This window comes from Coffea eugenioides, chromosome 3 (assembly GCF_003713205.1).
Source record: "Coffea eugenioides isolate CCC68of chromosome 3, Ceug_1.0, whole genome shotgun sequence".
In the NCBI taxonomy this organism is placed as follows: Eukaryota; Viridiplantae; Streptophyta; class Magnoliopsida; order Gentianales; family Rubiaceae; genus Coffea; species Coffea eugenioides.
This window is the reverse complement of record NC_040037.1, coordinates 8,217,192-8,239,536: the sequence shown is the minus strand read 5'-3', so window position 1 is coordinate 8,239,536 and position 22,345 is coordinate 8,217,192. Positions and strand designations below refer to the sequence as shown.

The 22,345-nt window shown below is 34.9% G+C and overlaps 4 protein-coding genes across 5 annotated transcripts; 1 reads left to right on the top strand and 3 right to left on the bottom strand.

The window, feature by feature from the left end:
* Positions 1-405: 405 nt before the first annotated feature.
* LOC113766601 lies at positions 406-8,553 on the top strand. The gene is made up of 14 exons (XM_027310777.1): positions 406-501; positions 637-719; positions 849-960; positions 1,812-1,894; positions 1,974-2,039; positions 3,039-3,139; positions 3,317-3,435; positions 3,587-3,627; positions 3,988-4,076; positions 4,906-5,080; positions 5,176-5,292; positions 5,759-5,803; positions 6,817-6,945; positions 8,108-8,553. Exons 1-14 carry the CDS (start codon positions 441-443, stop codon positions 8,240-8,242), a joined length of 1,356 nt encoding a protein of 451 aa, XP_027166578.1. The 5' UTR covers positions 406-440; the 3' UTR covers positions 8,243-8,553.
* A 378-nt stretch (positions 8,554-8,931) lies between these two features.
* On the bottom strand, positions 8,932-11,651 carry LOC113765931 (probable pectinesterase 29). Its single transcript, XM_027310170.1, has 5 exons — positions 11,419-11,651; positions 11,153-11,312; positions 10,805-11,017; positions 9,348-9,592; positions 8,932-9,103 (listed from the first exon to the last, which is right to left on the bottom strand). The coding sequence occupies exons 1-5, from the start codon at positions 11,649-11,651 to the stop codon at positions 8,932-8,934; spliced, it is 1,023 nt and encodes a 340-aa protein (XP_027165971.1).
* Positions 11,652-13,994: 2,343 nt separating this feature from the next.
* On the bottom strand, positions 13,995-16,434 carry LOC113765148 (60S ribosomal protein L13a-4-like). The gene is made up of 4 exons (XM_027309228.1): positions 16,072-16,434; positions 14,795-14,911; positions 14,616-14,703; positions 13,995-14,350 (listed from the first exon to the last, which is right to left on the bottom strand). The coding sequence occupies exons 1-4, from the start codon at positions 16,341-16,343 to the stop codon at positions 14,207-14,209; spliced, it is 621 nt and encodes a 206-aa protein (XP_027165029.1). The 5' UTR covers positions 16,344-16,434; the 3' UTR covers positions 13,995-14,206.
* Positions 16,435-18,894: 2,460 nt separating this feature from the next.
* Positions 18,895-21,270, bottom strand: LOC113765147 (transcription factor FAMA). 2 transcript variants are annotated; one of them, XM_027309227.1, is made up of 5 exons: positions 21,164-21,270; positions 20,844-20,966; positions 20,049-20,732; positions 19,331-19,765; positions 18,895-19,155 (listed from the first exon to the last, which is right to left on the bottom strand). In XM_027309227.1, the coding sequence occupies exons 2-5, from the start codon at positions 20,865-20,867 to the stop codon at positions 19,066-19,068; spliced, it is 1,233 nt and encodes a 410-aa protein (XP_027165028.1). In that variant the 5' UTR covers positions 20,868-20,966; positions 21,164-21,270; the 3' UTR covers positions 18,895-19,065. The 2 variants fall into 2 exon arrangements, with proteins under 2 accessions (XP_027165028.1, XP_027165026.1); XM_027309225.1 differs by lacking the exons at positions 20,844-20,966; positions 21,164-21,270 and having other exon boundaries at positions 20,049-20,822.
* Positions 21,271-22,345: the final 1,075 nt, after the last annotated feature.

The following is a 22,345-nucleotide window of genomic DNA, read 5'->3' as shown; positions in this document are numbered from 1 at the left end:
TGTGTTAAAGATATAATAAAATCGACCACATTTAATATCATTTAATAAAATCGATCACATTTAATAAAATCGACTAGTAGTGAAGAATGTTAAATAATTTTTTGGATTCTACTAAAAATATAATAAAATCGACCATATTTAATATTATCATCTTTATTCTTCTGCAAATTCAGAATTTTTTTCTTTGGAAATTGGCTCTTTTATTTTGATTTTGAATTACTCACAAATTAGTAATAGATGAGGATGATGCATGACAAAAACGACATCGTCTAGCCTACTGTTTACTTAGGAAGTGCCATCCCGGAAACCCCTTCTAAAACCCTGCTCCCCGCATCACAAAACTCCCTCCTTCGTTCCTACTCCTCAGGAAGATCATTTCATTTTCATTTTCATTTTCAAGAGATTTTGAAGAGCCAAGAAAAGCAGTAGCAGATTGAGCAATGGCCATTAGACGTTCTGTCTTCCCCGGATATCTTTCCTCTCTTTTCCATTCATCAAAAGGTACCCTTTAGCTTCAAGTTCCTTTAACCTTTCTGTTCTGGCTTTTTCCTTTTTGGGAGTCACCATTTCTTTCTATTGTCTTTGCTTTTCTGCTAATTTCTCTTTGAATTCACTTCCACGGTTTTCTTGTGGTAGTGATTTCATGCGGGACCCTTTTGCCTCTCCAGTCTTCTGCTTCATTCTCCACTCATCATTTTGTTGGTGATACCCCAATGCTAGTAATCTCTCAACTTCGAATGTACTTTCTTCTTTGTTTGCATGTTTTTTGGCATAAGGATTATTATATTTTTTTTTCTGAAATGGGATATCTAAAGATGGTTGCTTTTTAATTGTGGCTGAGTTTGAAGGTTAGAGATTTTATTCATGCTGCATTGTATGATCCAAAGCACGGCTATTTTTCGCAAAGATCGAGGTCTGTTGGGGTGCTTGAGAGCAGCATTAATTTCAATAAACTGGGAGGTACAGAAGCCTCTTTCTTGATTAGTTTGTTGATTAGCTTGAAGCGATTTTTTTGAGATTCTGGTGTATGGTGTTGATAATCTGGTCATGATTTTGAGTTGGAATTTAGTGACTTATCAGTCTTTTGTGCTGTTAATGGCACTTTCTTGTGGTTGTTTTATTGTTTTTACTGATGATTGGATGTCCAACACGTTGAATAGAAAAACAATAAGGGTGTAGACGGTTAAAAATAAGGAGTGATTGGAAGCTAAACCTGAAGTTTTTGTTTTTGATCACAGTGGAAACATTTTCTATTAGGCGTTAGATTAATGAACCAGAGTCCTTATAGTGGTTCAAGGACAAGGAAAATGGAGTATTAAAGAAACATAGGCAAGTAGAAGGAGGTCATGTGTAGTGGGCTTGATGTTTAAATCACTTGAGCTTCCCATCATTAGAGGAAAATTCTTTTCTTTCTTGGTTTGCTCTTAAAAGTCATCTCTTTCCAAACTGGTCAGTTTAAAGGTACTTAATGATTGATAACAAAATGTTGTGACTGATCTTTCATTCTTAGACTCTGATAAGAAATTATCAGTATGTGGTGATCCTATCACTCGTTTCAATAGGCATCAGAAGAGTTACAACAGTAGCCTCTATTGCTGTGAGTGACATTGACTCTGTGCTTTCTGGCTGAGCATTGGTTTTGCTTTGTTTCATGACGTAGTGTTTTCATCCTGTCCTCTAAAATTTGAGGCTGTTTAGATTTAAGAAAATCGTATAGTTGGTCTGTCTGCATCACGATTTAACGAGCCTTCTATCAAATGTCTTGTATATATACAAACTCGCATGAAATTATGAGCTCTGAAATGTTTCAGGACAAAAAGCTTATATGCAGCTTTTGGATAAAGTTTACAAGCAGAATGAGGTATCATGGTTCACACCAGTGGAGCTTTTTAAGGTATATATCTGTCTCAAATTCCCAACAGTCTTTCTGACTACAGAATTTGATTCATGTCTTGAAATGTTTGTCTTTGTAGCCTTGGTATGCTCATGGAATTGCTGAATCTATTCTTCGTACTGCTAATCTTTCAGTTCCTCTGAAAGTAAGTTCCTTAGTGTTTGACTTCTGATTAGTCAATACCATCTCTTAATGGCATCAGTGTTTACTATTATTCATTTGTTCTTCTGTAAATGTTGGTACTTTGTTTAGGATGCCTACTTTTATTTAAATTCGGTCTGCCAGTTGATTCATTTATGGGTTCCAACTGGACCTATTAGAATTTCTGAGATTTCACATCTTGATAAGTCTTTGGCAAAGAATAAAAAGGATCAGTATTATTTGAAAGGCCATTTAGTGCTGATGATCTGTATGTCCAGCTGCTTTCCCGGGAAGTCATTCGATTCTTACATGCTTCAGCTTGGTATTTTCTCATGGATACTAATCCTCGTTTACAATCTAATTTTTTGTCATTACCTCCAGTAGTGGTCTGGTTTGAACTATTTGTTTACTTCATTTGGTATAAAACTACTAACTTGTTGCCTGGGAGCCTGAATACTTAGATTCTATTACGTACCTTTCTAGTTATCTTGTTTGTAGCTTGGTGCCCAAGCTATGGAAAGTTGTAGGTCAAGGGAGTATCAGGTGCAACGATATGTTAGCTTGCAAACTTTTTCTTGTGCTGATGATATCGCCACACAATGCTGTATTGTACAATTCAGATGAATTCAAATTGGTATAATATATTTGTTGTTGCACATATCTAAGTAACCTTCAATTTGTATTAATTGTCTTGCTTCCGTCTTATGAGTTCCTCACTGTAATGCTTATTGTGTTATTTGAAATGGAAGTGACATCTCCAGTCTACCTAACATATGCTTAAACAATAATTCCACAATCTCTCTCTCTCTCTCTTCCTTTTTTTCCTTCTTTTGAGTTCCTTGCTAAAATTTCAATCTACCTGTAAGTTCTGAATGATTGATAAATATCTTTGCTTATGGCTCTGGACTACATCTATGCATCAATTCATCAACTTCTCTTTCTGTAGTTAGACAGATATTCAAGGATTTGCTTTAAGAGCTTTCTGTCTGTCTTTTTTCTGTAGATATATGAAATTGGAGGGGGATCAGGGACCTGTGCCAAAGGCATTATGGATTATCTCAAGTTGAATGCACCTACAAGAGTCTACAATAGTTTGACATATATGTATGTGATGATGGCAGAGAAAAGTTATTGAAATCATAACCTGTATGCTTACTGAGCTTATTATGTTGGGATGTATGCCTGAGAGGCGTGTTTGGACCTATTAGAATTATTCTTGCTAAATGATTAAATAATGTATTATTTCGTAGTTAATACTTAAATATTGTTTATTGTCTTCAGCTCTATAGAAATTAGTTCTTCACTGGCTAAGAAGCAGATGGAAACTGTTGGAGCAGTTCAAAGTCATTTGTCAAGGTTTAGAGTAGAGTGTCGCGATGCTGCTAACCGTAGTGGATGGGGTATTAACTCTGCCTGTTATTTCTTTTATCTCACTTTCATCTATCAATGCATGGAATAAATCTGAGATTGTTAATTGGGTTTGCAGTATCCTTCGTCTGTCTGTAAATGGTATATAATCAATTATTGGTGGTTGTTTTTTGGTTGAAACAGGGGAAGCAGATCAACAACCTTGTTGGGTTATTATGTTAGAGGTCTCTTTACGATGACTATCTCAATCCTCTTGATGCCTTCACATGTTGACACTGGAAGCTGACTAGCACAATTAGAATTGAATTATGGAAAAAATACCTTTTGATAAATTCTTTAGCTCTTTTATGTTGATTCAAGCAAACAGTTATCTATATTTCTCTCTCTTCCCTGTCACTGAAATAAAGCAAAGGAAGAGTGGAGATAATAGAAACAGAAACTGAACATGGGTCATGCTGTTTCAGCTATCCTTTTTAATTTGGTTACTTTAAGTCTGAAATATTCTTGGCAAGGATGATTCTTACCCTGAATACTTTTACCATCGAAGTGCATGCTATTACTGAAATATTTTGATGATTTTCCAGGTTCTTGATAATCTACCACATGATATTATCTATTCTAGAGATCAGTTTTCGCCATGGATGGAAGTGTGGGTTGAAAAGCAGGCAGAAAGGTGTGAAATGTACTTTTAAGTATTTAGATGCATACGCATAAACTACCTTGTGTTGTTTGTACTATGCAAATATGTCAGGTTGTGACCACATGTTTTTTTCTTCATACTAGGAACATTTGGCCTGCTGAAGGCTGCAATTGGATATCACTAGAAAGGGGAATAGATATTGGCAGTCGATAAAAACTTAAAAGTGATAATATGGGTTTTCCTTATGTGCTTGTGCTTATTTTGGAGATACCTACGTCTTATCCTCCAAAGTTTTCTTTGACTTTATTAGAGTCCAGTTTACATACATGTATGCGTAGAGGCATATTACTTACTAACATAATATGATGTGGAGTTTTATCTTTTGTGATAGCTAACTTGATTAAAAAGCATTAAACCTCTTTTGTTTGGAAGAAATGGTTCTTTTTCTGCTTTTTGACCACATTAGAATTATGATATTCAGCTATAGATTGTTACATGTTAATTTTCTTTCTGAAAATAGTGACCTCTATTTTTCTCTCTCCCCCCATAGCCTAGACTTCTTACTTTCCTTCACATTTGTAATTTGAGTAGGTACCCCATGTATTCTCTCTGCTTCTTCCTTCTTTGAAAATCAATCAATAGCTTGCTGGATCTTGATCCTTTCACTAATTATCAACCCTAGTTAATGAGATGTTAAAAAGTATTTGTATATGTTTTAGATATGCCCTGCTATAATGAAATGTGCTCATATTGCCTAACACCTAAGCCTAGGAGGCCTTGGCTGTTTGTATATTCATGTCATGCCTTCACAACTGTTATCAGCCATGCAGGACGTGATTTTCTTGTTCTTCTATATTAACAGGTCAGAACTCTGTGAGTTATATAAGCCTGTAGAAGATCGACTAATATCTAGCTGCATGGAGATCTTGGATTTAGAGAAAGAATCTGATGGAAGAACGTCAGCTTCATTGGTTAGAAATGTCTGGGCTAAAGTTTTCCCCAAGCCTCGGCGATGTTGGCTACCTACTGGTTGCTTGGTTATTATGCCAAAACTAATTGACAAAGTTTGTTTTTCATTCTATCTTTCTCCTGCGCAATTTGCTCATGTTTACCATTTATCTGTAATATTCAGAAACTTTTGGAGGTTTTACATGGAGCTCTGCCGAAGATGTCTTTAATTGCTTCAGATTTCAGTTACCTACCCGATGTTACAGTTCCTGGTGAGAGAGCTCCATTGGTTTCCAGTAAGGTAATTCATTATATGTCTTCCAGTCACTACTCTGTTTTAGTCTGTTTCTCATTATTTGCTTCATGTGTTTAATGATCTTCCATGATAGAAGGCACATTTGAAGTCACATGTTATGATTAAGCCATTTCAATTACAATGCTGTAAAGGAAACAACAATAATTCGGGAATAGGCTGATGCTAATATCCTGTCAAGTACAATTTTTGATGCATTAAGTCTTGTTTGGCTCCAGAATTTGATGCTTTTCTTTTCTGAAGAACTTTTTGTTGTTTGGTATTAATTTGTTCTTTCACTAATTTTATACTTAGATTCTCATCTCAAAAGGATTTGGTAAAGAAGAACATGCTTAGGGATTTGTTCTTAGACAATATGCAAAACGTGATTTATTATCATGTGAAACAAAGATGTAAAGAATCAAATCAGAATCGTACTTTACTAGTTCATTTGACCTTAAGCCATTTTTTGCAGAGAGACGGTAAGAGTTTCGATCATAAAAGCTATATGGATGCAAAGGTAATAACTTTTTTGCTGCCCTTTCTTTGCTTCGTGGTTGTAATCTTAGCGTTGGTTAACTCTAATTTTGTTGTCATTGCAAAATGTAACACGGCATGCACTTTTGAAAATGATTTGGCAATCTAAGCACAAAAGTTTTGGTGCATATATAAAAGAAATGATGAATAAGTGGAATATGATCACGATGAACTCATGAAATCAGTTTTAAGGGAATTATTGTGGAACAGTGACATATAAAAGACCTGGTACTTGATTTATGAACCTTCTCTAGGTAGATTTGTTGTTATTTCTTTGAGTTAAAGTTGCCTAGTTGATACATATGATGATGCTAAAATGCATGGAAGGCTGAGTGAAATCCATCATGAAAAAAATCCTTACTGTAAGTTGCTCTAATTAAATATAATTTTGATTCATCTTGAAATGTTTTTTGGCTCTGTGCTTAGCTGTTTTATCTGTAATGTTTGAGGCACCAAGCTTGTAACCGAGGTCTTAAAATGATAACTTCCCTTGGTTTTCTTCCTCTAGATAATTTTAAATGTTTCAGCTATTGGGGAATTATTCCTCATAACTCTGTCTCTGTGCTGTTGTTAAAAGAGGTTGGCTGAAGCAAAAATTCTAGGCACTAAAATTCTAGTTTTTACAGTTTCATAACTTTTTCGCTTGTATAATTATCAACTTTGGGTAGAGTTTTTCTGGACTATTCAGTGATAAGCCCTTGAATTGTTTCAATTCGCATTCTGGAATTCGGCTGCTTCATTAATAAGTGTTGGACAAACTGTTCAGTCTTCTACACGTCTAAAAGAAGATATTCAGTTATAAACAAATTCTGCAAAATAAAGAGAATTAATTGGCAAATGGGATGTGCATTTACAGTGTCTTTCGGATTGGATGATGTCCAACTATTGCTAGTCTTCCTTTCTTAATTACATTAGGTCTATCATAATACTAACCTTGTCTAGTATTATTATCTTTGACCTTGCAGTTTAAGTTTATTGACTATTGTTTATCTGCAGGGTGATGCGGATATATTTTTCCCGACAGACTTTTGGCTTTTGGAACGGATGGACCATCATTGCTCTGGATGGCTTAAGCCAGACCAAGATAAATCATCGAAGAAAGGAAAGAAAAGACGGACGCTTACGGTAATTCCTGTTTTTTCTGATTCTGCACTTCTTTACCTGCATTTGGTGTGACACATGATTATTAAGCCTAAAGATCTTATCGGTGAGTTGCAATAGAATTTAAAGATGTTTTGTTTTGGTATCTTATCTTAGCGGCACTGAATGCAGAATGAGTAGGCTGGTCCTTTTCGGAGTAGTTCCATATTGGTTATGGTCAAGTGTCAAAAGTCAGCTTGGAAAGTTCAAGTAGGTGATATTCATAGAGGGGGGAAAGGGTGGATGGAAGATGGACTGATGATACCTCATCTGAAGTTCCAGGGAGTCAGATATATAATAAAAGCACAAGTGATTTGAGTTTCTGGTATAACAGTGTCAGGCTGAGATCTTGCATATAACTGAAACTTTGGGAAGTTTTCTTTGCACAGGGTAATGAAAAAGTTGAGGTCACATAGTAGGAATGCTAACTTAGAGAAAATTGACAGTCTCATTTTGGTGTCAGACTAGATTTATGATGACAGTGTCTATGTCTTGTGTTCTGTTGGATCCTAATTGATGCATTTTTTTTTTTTGGCAGCTGGATTTTGTTACTACCCATTGCCAAGTACACGATTAACACATGCAATTTGCAGCTAGCACATTACCTATGAATTAACCCAATTCTATAAATTTGTAAAGAGTTGTCAAACATGGAGCCAGGCTAGTACCCTAATAAGATACTAGATCAAATTAGTACTAAGCAACTAATTTTGTTGGGCAAAGGATGATTACATTTGGAAGCCTCCCCAGTTCATTACTTTAAAATTCCCAATGCACCAGAAGATGCTCTTTTGTAGATGAAGCTTGCAAGCTATACAGGATTTTGTTTTTTGGTCTCCTTTCTCTGTTTTATGGTTAAATATGTTATCAGAAAAGGGACTGGAGTTCACTTTACCTTTTGGTTTGTGCGGTAGAAAAGTTAATGTTTAGAATTACTATTTACATGTAACATTGGCTGAACTTTCACAGATTCACGAGTTACATATCTTGGAAGGAACATAAAACACTCCATGATTTGATGTAATTACATGCTTTGCAAATAATATCAGACACACACAAACTGGATTAAATAATAGGGGTATCATGTCTTTGATTGGAAAAACTGATAATGCAGCTCTGTTGCTTATCTGTTTCACTCTTCATGTAGCTTGATACTTCATCTTTCATGGAAGAATTCGGTCTTCCCTCAAAGACGAGAACAAAAGATGGATACAATCCTCTGTTGGATGACTTCAAGAATACCAAAATATATCTGAGTGTTCCAACTCATAATACAAAGTAGACATCTGACATTGGATAAAAGTCAAATCTTTTGAGGAGGCATTCTTTCGTGGGTTCAAGGAGGAAGTATACTGATTATGCAGCCTCCAATCCTTGCGTCCAATCAGCTTCTGAGTCAAATTGTTACATTGTGAATCATGTTTCATATTTGCTAATCCAGTTGATAAGTCACTGGCCATAATGTAATTGCCACATTAAATGCTTCTTGTTAGGGAAATGATGGAGGAGGTTTTGTACAGTTAGGTGGAACTTCAAAATTTTGATTATGCATTGATTTAGTAATGTGAACTTTAACTCTACAACATAACTTCATGATTTGTTTTGTCATCACGTTTGAAATGGTCATTTTGGTCGAATAATTACTAGCAGAAGTTGGTATGAGAACTATATATAATTATCTTATCTTGGCACAAGTTTGTTTTGGACTTCTTATCTTGCCTTTCCACACCACCTTTTGTGAAGATTGGACGGAAAAAAAAAATTTACTCCCATACTTTAGGTATTCTACCAACTGAACGGCTGAGAGTTCTAAAGTAGATTTGAACTTTGGAGAGTTAAAATTTCATCAATGAAGCATAAAAATTACTAATTACCAGTGTTCTGAAAAATCCTAGACAAATGGTACACTTGAAGAAAGATAGAAATGTCAAAAGAAGCATAAATTGGTGCACATTTTGCAGACAAAGTGGTTTAATTCACCATGTTGAAAGGTTGCTGGATGATCCAACCATCATTATCAATGAATGTCAAGTCAGTTAACTTCTTCACCATTTCATCACTCAATTTGTGCTCCCAACCCACCCGTCCAGAAGTGTTTGCTCCTATTCCATGGCAATCATGCTCAGCAAAGGTCAGTTGGTACCTGCAGGTTAATGGCATTAGAATTATAAAGAAGATACTTGGATTGGATCCCATAATGAAGAGGTATTGGCACTAGATAACCACAGAAGATGGAAAAGTACTAAGTCTTGTAATACTTGAAAATTTAAGCAAAGCCCGCAAAGGAAAAAGCCATCAGAAAGTATAACTAACAACCAGGATACCAGATTTTAGAACAATAAAAAGTGCTCTCAAATTATGTAATGGAGAAAGGGATATTTGATTACTCATGGCCAGTAAACCCCCAGGCATTCCATCCTTGAGGAACAACAGCGTTTGACATAGAAGTGTTGTAGAAGATGACCCTGGCATAGTCTCTCCAGGGTCTTCCCAAGTATGTTGTTCCATCTCCAATCACATTGCAGTCTTTGAATATGAATCCACTTGGATCAGTAGGACTATTTCTTCCCTGTGCTGTGATGAAGCCAGTCAATCCGCGCAAGGCTCCAGCAACTACTGATACTGTACATCTCTACAGTTCAACAAAGATGACAACATTCATTACTTTACTTGATTTCTGCATTAACTTTGACGTGTTATATTTATAAGTTATTTTCTTTCCTACACTGTCAGTGTAAATAAATAAATTTATCTTTTTGACGTTAACAAGCCTTTTGGACTCATAACCCTTATTTAAAATCTAAATTATCTTTATGGAAATGTGGCATGTATAGATACTAATTTGAAAAGATCTACTGAGTGCAGAAAAGCTCAATTTTTTTTTTCTGTATATTTTTCATGTATAAACAATATAGAAAATCAGCAAATTGTAATGATATCTAGGCCAAAAGAAAGAAAAAGTTCTTGTGTTTAAAATAAGAGAGAAGGGCATGGTTTGTCTGGGATAATTGATCCATCTAGGATTTGTAATTCAGTGGTTCAAAATGAAGTGTATCCCAAACTAGATGAGTAATTAGTGACAAAACGGGATCAACGTAAATGGCATGAAGGAAAATATCTCAACATACAATAAATTTCTTGACAAAATATACCACGGTAAAAGATAAAGATACAGAGAGAGAAATTAACAGCTAAGGTACCATGACTTTTGCTCGTTAATGAAAGCAGGAAATAATGAAAAAGGAAAGTTGTATCAGATCATATCATTATCCCATTAAAGAAAAAGTATTTTATAGGAAAATCAATGATGCCGAATCATGTTGTACAATTTACCATAAAAATTTTGTATGTAAATTATACAGATTTCCCCTTGAGTTTAACAGAATATATTGGCACACATAAAATTTTAATTCAATATCAAATTTTGGATTTGATTGTCGAAATTATTATTGCGAAAATTGAGTTGCAAGACCGATAAGCTTAGTAGTATGGGAGTCATCCCCAAGACTATTGAGGTTTTGAGTTTGAACCAAATCAAAGCTAAAGCCAAATGTACCCAAAAATTTGTATGAGAAAATTTGTTTGTAAGGCCTTTTCCAAATCACACTTAACTCAATCAAGTTGCATTTTAGTTACAAAGTTATCCATCCTTGTAAAGATCATGCAAAGAAAGAACCAGTACAGTACTTTTGAAAAGTAACTAATGCTGATTTTGCATGGAAAACTAAAATTAATCTTGGAAGGTTTAAATTTTTTGCTAATAACAGAACCCCTTGGAGAAAAGGAAGAGAATAGAGAAAAAAGAGGAAGAAAAGAAAGCAAGAGTAACTTCTTGTAATTGTACCTCATATATCGATTGGCCATCACCGAAGATAAAATCAACTGCCCCTTGTATGGTACAAAGCTTGAAGTAGTGTCTTCCTTGATCATCCCAAAGGGTGTCTTGAAACCCCAAGAATGCACATCTATAGAACGCAGATTTGTCCCCAGATATCATAGCAGCCACTGCAGCTTTTATTTGATTCTTGTTACTCCCCGGTGGATGGTTGTAAGAATTCTGTTTTGTAAATTAGGACAGAATCGATATATATATATTCAAATTGTGTATTACAAATCATGTAGCTAGCAAACCTGTTACCATCTCCTTGAACCATTTACCTAAATAGTAGATGTAATATAAGGTAGAACTTACAGTGAAGGAAACACTTTTGATAACAATATTATCAGCTTGGGAGATCAAAGTAGCACATGTGATAATTGGACCAGAACCACCCCAAATAACACGAGTTTTCCACTTCCCTTCTCCTTGAATATAGATGAAAGGTTTGTCCGAGGGAATGAGAATCTGTTCGCTGCATGAAATCAAACAAAAATGGTAGATATTTCTTGAACTCCAATCCTCATTATTCTAACCCAAAAAAGAGAGAGAGAAAGAGAGAAAGAACTTCAAAAACATACTTGTATATACCGGCCTTGATGTATATCCGAACCCATTGTTCATTGTTTGAAGGAATATGATCAATAGCAGACTGAATGCTTGAGAAATGTCCATAGCCTGATGGATCAACATACAATGTTGTGTAGTTTACTGCCTTCATATGGAACCTTCTTAGCGGTTCAGCGTCTCCACATGCAGCCAGAACCAGGAAAAGTGCAAGTAAGGAAGACAAGGATGGTTGAAGAAACAGCATCTGGTTAGAAGTGGAAAACATTCCAGCAGCCCAAAATTGAGGGAAAGAGTGGTAGCAGAAGATTGATAAAATTTCAGGGATGAATAGATATATGAAAAAGATTAGCTTTCACTCCACATAGGACTCATAATGTGTCATTAAATTTTGAAGCGGAGATTAGGAAGTCAATGTTCTCTAAATGGAAGGATATAATGAGAAAATCATTAACCAAATCTGCAAAATCCTTGATGATTTAGAAGCTGCTGCTTTTGCTTTTCTTTCCTTCATTTTTTTTCTCTTTTTGACTTTTGAAGGTGAGAGCTGCGAAGACATTCCTAGCTCCCTTTGCGAAATTTTGGTATGGTATATGGCAAACTGCATGTGGCATTATTCTTACCCAAAATGAAAAATGCATACATATATATGGCATTCTTTTATAGTAAAATTATTTTGAGAATGTGGTGCATAATTGGAGAAATGTTCAGCCCGGAAATGTTGATATATGGCTTCATTAGTGCGAATTGGCTTCAATGTGATTGAGGGATTCTTAATTGATGGAACATGAACGAGGTGATTGAGAGAAAGTGAAGCAAAGTCCAGCCACCAGTATTCTAAGTAATAACAGTGATCATTCATCTAGTTGATTTGGAAACTTCGATGTACTTGCATGTAGAGGTGTTCATATTTCGGAAAAAAAAATCGAAAAATCCAATTTAGATCGGATTTCGGTAAAACAGAATTCGAAAAAATCGAAGTATAATGTTCGGTAAAAATGTTTGGGAATGGATATTAAAAATACAATAACGAAATATTGATTAGCGACCGAATTATCGAAATTTTGATAATATAATGATATGTATATATATATATATATATTACTAATTATAGGAGTAAATCTTAATCCTATTGTTAAATACTAATTAGTAATTAGTAATTGGATTTTTCTAATGGGTGCCTATAGGGCACTGTTAATACACACTTAATATTCACCTAACCTACCATGTATATACTAACAATTATTACCCTCCCTTACATTTATATACTTTCCCTATTTAATTTTACCTACCCTTCCTTATATTTATTTACCTTCGTTAATTAATCTATATTTTTTACCGATCGAGTTATCAAAATTTTTATAATATAATGATATATATATATATATTACCAAGTATAAGAGTCTATCTTAATTCTTTTATTAAATACTAATTATTAATTACTAATTGGATTTTTCTAACGGGCACCCGTTAACCCACACATAATATTTATCTAATCTACCATGTATATACACATATTAACAATTATTACCCTCTCTTACAATTATATACCTTTTCTATTTAATTTTACCTACCTTCTCTTGTATTTATTTACTTTCCTTAATTAATCTATATTTTAAAAAAATATGAAACCTGAAATATATCATATCGGGTGCTCTATAGGCACCGGTTAGACAGACTGTTACTAATTAGCTAACTTAACTATAACTATATTTGGAAGCCAAATATTGATGGAAGTTGACATGTTGGAGTTTAGTTTGACAATTTAATTTGGAGTTCTTGTTATTCATTGTTCGAGTTAAGTTGATTGAATTTTGTTGAAAAAAAAATATGGGATATTATTTTGTGACAACAATTTTCTTAGAGAAAATTAAAATATTTTAACTCACTATTAATATTTTAGACTTCAAATATTACTGAATTACTGGCTCTTCGATCCAATTTACTGAAATTTTTTTTACCATATTCCCTACTACCGGCCGATGGACACCTCTACTTGCATGCGCTTAGGACATGAAATTATAAGATCTGATGCCATGAATCTCTAATTGTTTAGGTTATCTAATATATTTACAGGTATTTTTATTTCAAAAACATATATTGGTAGTTGAATACGGGAATAAAAAATCAAAAGGCAATACATCAGATTTAACGGTGCCCCTTCGTACTACATTTTTCGGACTTGATAGACCCAATATCTATTCTACAGGCAACGCAAGATGATCGAACATTGCCAATCTTGAAAAAACAGTCCCCTCCACCGTAAATTTTAGTTCTCTTTGAAGTGGCTTCCAGAGAGAAATGGAGGGGGAGGCAACACAAGAAAAATTGAAAGGCTACTACCAATTTGAGGTTTGCACATTAAAAATTGTCGAGGGCTCAGAAGGCTGGTCTTTGTTTATTGGCTTTTCCAGAAAAGTTAACTGCACAAAGTGGTATATTCTTGTTTAAATGTTCAGAAAAAAGCAAAAATAAACTTCATTTCTTATCTACTTGATAACTTCGTCGAAAGAAAATTTCCAGGATGTATCCGGTCTGAAATTTTTGAACAGGGGATCCAGATAAAATAATTTTCTGGTCCAAAAAGATGTTTGAGAAAAAACATGAGCTTCTCTCATTTCACAACGTGATAGTCTACACAACTGGGCAAAATCAACATGCAAAAATAAATAGAAAATTTTATAGCAAAATCTCCAAAGAAACACCAAATATAAACCACCCAGAGTAGGGATGGTATTTAACAAAAACATATCGAATAAATCATCGTTTTCCAACAAAATTGTCACTCCTGGTAAATTATCTCTAGTACTTGATAGGAGCAATAACTTCAAGTTGGGGGCCAAGCTTTTCCTCAGCAGCCTTCTCAGCTTTAATCCTCAGTTGTGTTAACTGTTTCTTCCTCTGATATGCTACCTGAGCTCGCTCTTTCCTCTTCTTCTCAAGCTCCTGCAGGAGAAGAAACAAGATGATTTTTCACGATTCTGTAGCAATCAAATAAAAGGAAAAAGCTAGCAAACCCAAAATCTAGCCAGTATTGACAATAAGAGCCACTTGTTTTCCCAAAAAGAGTTTTAAAAGGAACAGTTTCCTCAAATCCATTGCCCCCAGTTAACGAACTGCCAATGGAACGGTGGTTCTAGCCAACTAGAAAGCGGAAATCAAGCAACAAACAGGGAAAGCAGAAACATTTGAACAAAGAATAAAAACTCACCCTGATGGTATCATAGTGGTTCCATCCAACCTCAGACGAAAGCTTTCCCAACAAACAGTATTTGTGTCCAGCTTGTAGCCTCAGAACCCTAGCCATCAAACAAGAAACAAACTTTACAGATGCTAAGACAAATTCTAAAAGTGCTGGGCCATGTCTAGAAAACTAATTAGTGCGCTTACTTGAGAGCATCAGGGATGACCATCCTCTTTATCTTGTCATATGGTGGTGGGATCCCCTCATAAACCTTCAAACGAGCGAGTGCAGCTGCTCCTCGCTTTGTCTTGTGGGGAATCATGCTACAGTAAATGACAATAACAGCAACAATCAGTTTCAATAACCATAACTAGCGACATAAATAAACCGAATTAAGGCTCTCAGATTGGTTAAGAAAGCAGTGTTACAGGACCTAAACTGTTCCCAATAGCAGACAAAAAAGAGGGAACAATAGACAAAGTAGAATTCTATCAATGGGGAACCATCACTTGCTCAAAAGAACATGAAACACAAACCAAAAAGGCTAACAAGAAAAAAAATTTCCTAATTAACTTACCAATAAAAAGGGATTGTAATTGTACAAGATATGGGAGGGGCATGTGGAAGTTATAACTTAAATTCCAAGCTTCAACATTCAATATCAGTCCTTTCTGTTCCAGGCAAGTTAAATCTTACTACTATAACATAGAGACTTCGTTAGTCAACCAATTTGGGTACCAATCTTCGCCACCTACATGCAACTGAAATTTATATAACCATGCATTCACATCACAATAGATAATTTTACCTAAATTTGTTTTGTTTATAAGATAAGTCATTGTAAGTCAGGTGTGCCGCATCTTCAATTAGTCCACTGAGGGCTCATGAAACTGAATATAAGTAATTGTTTATCAAATTACAACGAACTTTGTTCCAAAATAAAACTATAAATGCACCCGTTTAATGTTTGCAAACTCCCATAAAAAAGGGTGGCACCAGTAGATGGACAGCTGAAATGAAGACACAAGACCGTCTCTGATGGCTTCAAATCATTTGGACATGTTTCCAAAAGTGCATTTAAATACATAACCCATCATCACCTACACAAACTCATACTGACAAAACTCTTTATGCAGATTAATAAAGAATTTGTGAAGACTCGTAATTCTCGTCATACAGAGTAACAAAGAAGATAGGAATCTTTATTTCACTAATCCCCAAAATTAGCCTTGTAATCAAATTTCCAAAAGGCATTTCTCTAATCAATCCAAATTCAGAAACATAAATCCAAGTACAGAACTCAAACTGAAGATAAATGTTCAATCTTTCCTCAACACGAATACATAAAATTGTACCCAAAATAAAAACCCAAATTCCAATATGCCAAATGAAAGTGAAAAACAACCAAAGCCAAGCAAGCAATTCAAAAAGACATAAAGTCGATCACTTGAACGTCATACCAAATAAATAACAAGTAACTCACCCACGAATGGTGCGCCAGAGGATTTTAGAAGGAGCTCGGAAGTGAATGGGACCATGAGAAGGCTTGGTGTTCATCCTCTTACGGAGAAACCTATGGTATTTCATTTTCTGACGAACTAAGCCACCGGAAAGGCAAATTTCCTCGCATCTAACCACCACAACTTTCTGGCCATTCAGCAATTCCTTAGCCAAAATGGAGGCCAGCCGCCCCAACATGTGGTGCCTAGCATCCACCACCACCCGCTTGGCGCAGATCCCTGACCCGGAAACCATCCCTTTTCTCTCTTTTTTCTTGAGAATTTTCTGCTGCTGCTCTAATGGCGGTGGAGTTTGTGAGAAATGGGCGTGGAGAAGGAGGAAGAGAGCATAAGGTGTTTTTAGGGTTTTGGCAGGGTTGTCGTTTATTGGGTTTTGGGCTTGGATACTTTTTATTTTTGTTATTGTCATGATAATGGACTGGGCTAGGAGAGAACAAAGGTGGGCTTGTTGGTGCTCTGAACAGATGGAGCTTGATGAGCGATCCAAATACAGATTGTGCAGTGGATTTAAAAGCCAAGTCCGAAAGTCCAATGACTGTCTCTTACTCTTTTTCTTTTACTTTCTTTTTAAGTGATAAATATATGAATTTCTCTTTTAATTTTCTTAGTTTCTTTTAGAAAGGAGGAGGGAATAAATAAATGAAACAAGCAAGAAAAAAGATCTGTATTGTTACTTTATGAATTTACTTATGTTAAGAAAGTTTATGACGATATTCTTAAGATTATACTGCATAATCGCGCCAACAGCCACTAATTTGTGATTGTAAATATCCAAAAAATATTCCAATTCATGCATAATAAATTTAAGAACACTAAGCCTTTTTTTTTTGTGAAATCAATTGTTTTCAATGTAGTTTAGTTTTCTTTTTTTTTTTCAATAGTAACTTGCCTTCATGTGTTTATTATATGGGTCGGATATTTTTTTTATGTTTTTAATTTTATTAAATGATTTGTAATGTGTAACGATAGCATAACCACCGCAAGATGCTTGTGTGATCAATACGATTAGCATCACCCAAAAAACTATGCAGTAATGGCAAGAGATGGAGAAAAGCCAAGAATCCAAGAAATTAAATTGATCAAGAAGATGTTGAGAGCCACACCAAATGATTTTACTAATGGCTTTAGCTTAAATTTGTTAAAAATTATGTTTGTTTTGCATGGAAGAGCAAAACTGCAAAAGACATCAAATGCTTTGACAAAATGGTCTTCGTACTTCCGTCACCATTAATGCTTTGTGTTTGTTTTTCCATGCACGTACATCCTAGCATCTTGCTGAGGACAAAAAGTACAAACGTTCTGTCACATTAGGTCCCCCTTTGGTAGCTACTAGAATGGCCATACAAGAACTTCGGACTTGGGCAGAACGGTTGTCAGAACTTCCAATCGTCATTCAGTGATGTAAATCTCTCTAAACATGTAATTCTGCATAAATTACTGGTAACCTCTTGTTACGTATGAAATTCATATGAATAATTGTAAAATTGTATAAACAGTTAAGAAAGAGTTATAATTTGTATAGACAGTAGTAGCGTTACACCATTCAAGTGTGATTGATGTTCTTGACGTCCCGACCTCAAGTGCAAGAAGTTCATAGAAGCATCCATAGCATGATAGAATCACACATGAAAGCAAAGAAAACATGCTAAATAGAACAGTAAATTAAGCTCATTTGACACCTTCCATCATAGTAGGTTAGGCATATTCTTTAATTCTTGTTTGACTGCTACACTGAAGGCAAAACCATCAATATATTTCACCATGAGTATATTCTCTTTTACCTTTATTTTGGTAAGAAAATGTGTAATTTATCAGTTATTGGGGCAAGTGATTTGTTGAGCAAAATTTACGAGCATCCTTCTAAGGACAAGAGACCTTGAAAGGTACATATCAAATCAAAATCAAAATCAAATCAGATGGCACCCTAATACATCCAAGGATCTAATTCTGTGTTCTGACAAGTCAACCCTACGGAAATGGCACCAAGGGCTTGTGGGGTAAGTTGACTTTTTTGTATGAACTACAATCTTTTAATCCATGTTCTATCATTGGGACATCCTTGCAGATTTTGTCACCATAAGCACATAGATTCCTCCTTCCACGCAAATTCCTATTCCTAATCACATCACAGCAGATAACAGCTGCGAGCCAATGTCACTTTCTCACACAAATACCGCCAAGATTTGATAATACAGGGAACACGTTCATCATCCTCATCAGATACAGATGACCAAATACAATAAAGAGCAAAATTTGAGAACAGAAAAAAAGTTATAATGTTACATACAAGTATACAAATCAAAATCCAAACCAAAGTACAAAAAAAAATGACAAAAAGGAAGTAACTTTTAGCACAAAGAAAAAAGGGAAGGAACTAATAACTCAAAAAAGAGGCTACATTTGTAAGTGATAAAGTGGCTCAAACAGTAAAACTTGGCAGAGATTTTGGCTTCTTGACAGAAAGTACAGAGTGGTGCGCTGAAAAATTTTGAGAAAGAGTTTCAACTGTGTATGATAAGACCAAAAATTTCATTTTAACACAAAGTTATCGCCATTTGAAGTATAAATTGCTTAAGTTCAACTTTGAAGCAGCATATATGAAAACTCAAGAACTCATAGCATGTTTTACGTACTTATGAATTACATATATTTCCAATAAGAAGTTGGCATTTTCGAGTAAGTGATGGAAAATTAGTTGTGCAAAGAATTCATGGTTCTTTTTACTGTCTGAAAAGTTAAGTTTAATAAGAGAAAAAAATAATAATATGAATTCATCTTCACCCATCAAATCAATTCAAGGTACTGTATTTTGTAATTTGTACCAATAGAGGTACTACACACTCCTAGCCAGTTTTTAGCTGAGCCCACAAAGGAAAACTGAAAACATGTTCAATACACCGTACAAGCTACAGAGAAAAATCATTCAACTCTAGTCACATATAAATTAAACGCCATCATCATATGCTGCTGTTTGCGTGGATAAAACTGAAAATTTGTTGAATGGAATTTGCTATATCTTCAGCTGTGAACCTTGCTTCGCTTGCTACCTACATATAGAATATCAAAAGTAAATCACTTATGTTACAACACCGATTCAGAATGAAGTTCTTGAATCAAATTTATAATTTATATTTAACAATGAATAAGACTTGTGTTGCATGTCAAATTCATGGAAATTATGTATAAGAGAATGGAAACTCTAGAGGGTTTTCACATATGTACCTTGACATTGAAAGAATATAGAACAGTCTGTTCAATTGTGGTTATGTTGGTATGAAGAATATTGAGCTGCAAATCCTCAAGGGCAGCAATGGTCTTAATAAGCTGTCCAGGTCTTCTTCTAGACAATATCTTGATCAATGCATCAAACCCTAAGAGCTTCACCTCAACATCAGCCAAGCATGACTTGCTCTCAGCTGTTTCTTCATGTAGTCCAGTTTCCAATTCAACAAGCTTCATTTGATCACTAGAAAGAGGCATGCCAGGAAAAAATGGGGGTTGAGGTTGCTGAATTGGAATTGATGATGATGAATCTCCTATTGGTCTTGGACCATCTCCATATAGCCTCCTCCTTTTTTGTGATTCTAGACATTGAAGAAGTTGCTCCAATTCTCTTACGAACTCAATTGCCCCGCCAATTATTGATGCTTGATCTCCCTATTAATTTGAAAAAATCCCTTGTCAAATTTCTAATTTGTTTCAAACTAACAACTCGACTTGTATATACCATAGGCTTAAATAATAATTACTCTTTATATATATGAAGTTGGACTAGATCTTTTGCAAATATACAATTATTAGATTGTGCCACATATATACGTGACAATAATAAAACTGCCTGCGTATGTAAGATTTATACTGCCAAGAAATATCAATCTAAAAATTGTTATAGATACAAATATTCACATAGTTTTATGAGTATGCATGAAGAGTTTCATACCCTTTGCACGTATGAGCCAGGCATGAGAGACCTAAGAACTCGAAGATGTTCATTCATTTGCTTCCTACGGTTTCTTTCTACTGCTATGTGAGTCATCCGCTGGCTCTCAACTTCTTCACTCGACTTGATAGTTCTAGATCTTTTTTTCTTGTTCTTAGTTTCTGTTGTTAAAGGACTCTTTTCTCGGTTATCACCAAGAAATTGCAGTTGAACTGATGTGTTTCCGAAACCCCGGGCTTGATCTTGATCAGGTCTTTGATCACCTTCTTCCCCTACTTTAGAGTTGCTTTCTTCATTGATAGGTCGAGGAATCATAAGGGCTTGATGATCACGGTCATCCTGCAACTTCTCATTCAAGACCGGAAATTTAAGGAAGTAAACTGAATCATTCAAGACAGTTTCCTCCTCTGGAGTTTTTGCTTGATTCAAGGCTAACTTTGGACCAAAATCGGCAAATTGCATCACATCAGCAAAGCTCAACTTATCTAAAGAAGTTGAACCACAAAAGCCAGAAGACATAGGCTGTTGCTGAGCAGTGTTGTGGAGCATGTAATCCACCATTTGATTACTGCCATCGTCACCCGATACTTCTCCAATCTGTGGCTTCATCAGCTGTGGATGCTGATTCTGCTGATGATGTTCTAGTGTGTAGTCAAGTCCTGTGAAATTTCCAGGAATGGAACCCTGCAACATTTCAGGTTGAAAGAAAAACAGCATAGTCATGTAATGATGCGTCAACAAGAAAATACAATATAACAAACAATGAAGATAAAGGTTTTCTTGGATTTTGCGTACTGAGTAGTTTTCTTCTTTCTCCATTTTATATATGCACTAGGTTTACCGTGAAACCCTTAGTGAGCTCAAATCATGTAATAGTAAAAAAAAAAAACCTCTTGCAATTTCACTCTGGTCCACCCCCTGCCAAAAAAACAAAAAATAAAAATGAAATACATGAGTTTTAAGTGTTAACCACTATCAAAGCAAGATGAAGTAATTTAATGCAAAATTTTATGCTAGCTCAAATCACAATATGGACAAAACCAATGTTTGTTGGTGTTTGTCTTTGTGTAACAATTACTAATATACACAAGAAACCAGAAGTTGTATAGACTAACCTTGGGAGATTGAAGAAAATAGTAATTCAGATAGATAAAAGTTAAAATAAGTGGGGTTTTAGTGCATGAGAGATCAGAAACATAGGGTACAACTGTACAAAAATGAGCATTCTTATATGGTCTAGAAACAATTGATGAAGATGGAGATTGCTGTCTATATATAAAGGATATGGGATGCTTGCTGGAGCTGCCTTTGACTTCATATGTCTTCATGTGTAGAGAGAGAAAGAGAGAGGAGCCTGTGGAGTAATTTCCACCCCACAAATTCATGATGATGATACTTTTTTCACCTCCCATTAATATGAATCACAAGGGAAAATAACTTTACCACCTCTTCTCATGACTTTAATTAATAAATCCAAGCGCTGAAGATTAGGACTTTTGAACTTTGAATCTTGAAATTGGAGATAATATGCACAATTTGGTGCTTGATTTGTATTTACTATGTAGCAAGTAGCAACACCGGATGTAGGGATAAACCACGCCAGCATGGTTGTAATAAATATCTAGGGATAATTTCATAAATCTCCCCTGAGGTTTTTAACAATTACAGAATATTTCCCTTAAGTTTTAAAAATTACATATACCTCCCCTATTTTTACTGTTTAGTAACAATGTAGATCCAACAAACTAAATTTCTCTCAAAAATCTTAAATTGCCCTTTTGTGCAAAATTAATAAAGAAAAATATAGTATACTCAATCATATTCCTCCACACGTTGCACAAAGCAACAAGTCTAATCCCTAACGACCATTCAAGCATAAGTTCTAAAATCAAGTAACTGTGCAAAAGATCTCAAATTGTATATACAATATCAATACTTTCCACACAAAAATGAAAAAAAAAACACACAATCCCCATTGACAACCAATTTTATACCCCAATATTAAATATTAATGCTCAAATACCTTTTCAATGCAAACTAATCTAACCTAGAACCGCCCTTACAACCCTCATATAGTTTTAAAAATATTAATATCTCTAAATTCTATCACCACAATAAAATCATTATAAAAAATTTCTAATTCAATGAAAAGGATCCTTATGTAATTATTGACATTTTATAAAAGTTTTTTTTTACAACAAACAAAAATATGACAAATTCCACATATTTAGTTTTCTTCTTTTTTTCAATCATCAAATTCATTATTTATTTCTCTATCATTGCGAGTTTCTTCATTT

Coding starts and splice junctions, on each gene's coding strand:
- LOC113766601 (XM_027310777.1), top strand. CDS start 441: ATGGCCATTAGACGTTCTGTCTTCCCCGGATATCTTTCCTCTCTTTTC. Junction 502..636: donor TCTTTTCCATTCATCAAAAG/GTACCCTTTAGC, acceptor TTCTTGTGGTAG/TGATTTCATGCGGGACCCTT. Junction 4,077..4,905: donor GTTGAAAAGCAGGCAGAAAG/GTGTGAAATGTA, acceptor CTATATTAACAG/GTCAGAACTCTGTGAGTTAT.
- LOC113765931 (XM_027310170.1), bottom strand. CDS start 11,651: ATGCTGTTTCTTCAACCATCCTTGTCTTCCTTACTTGCACTTTTCCTG. Junction 11,313..11,418: donor ATCAAGGCCGGTATATACAA/GTATGTTTTTGA, acceptor GATTTCATGCAG/CGAACAGATTCTCATTCCCT. Junction 9,104..9,347: donor TGGGGGTTTACTGGCCATGA/GTAATCAAATAT, acceptor ATTAACCTGCAG/GTACCAACTGACCTTTGCTG.
- LOC113765148 (XM_027309228.1), bottom strand. CDS start 16,343: ATGGTTTCCGGGTCAGGGATCTGCGCCAAGCGGGTGGTGGTGGATGCT. Junction 14,912..16,071: donor CTCTGGCGCACCATTCGTGG/GTGAGTTACTTG, acceptor CATTTACTGTAG/CATGATTCCCCACAAGACAA. Junction 14,351..14,615: donor ACCACTATGATACCATCAGG/GTGAGTTTTTAT, acceptor CTTCTCCTGCAG/GAGCTTGAGAAGAAGAGGAA.
- LOC113765147 (XM_027309225.1), bottom strand. CDS start 20,771: ATGACTATGCTGTTTTTCTTTCAACCTGAAATGTTGCAGGGTTCCATT. Junction 19,766..20,048: donor CTGGCTCATACGTGCAAAGG/GTATGAAACTCT, acceptor TCAAATTAATAG/GGAGATCAAGCATCAATAAT. Junction 19,156..19,330: donor TATATTCTTTCAATGTCAAG/GTACATATGTGA, acceptor TTCTATATGTAG/GTAGCAAGCGAAGCAAGGTT.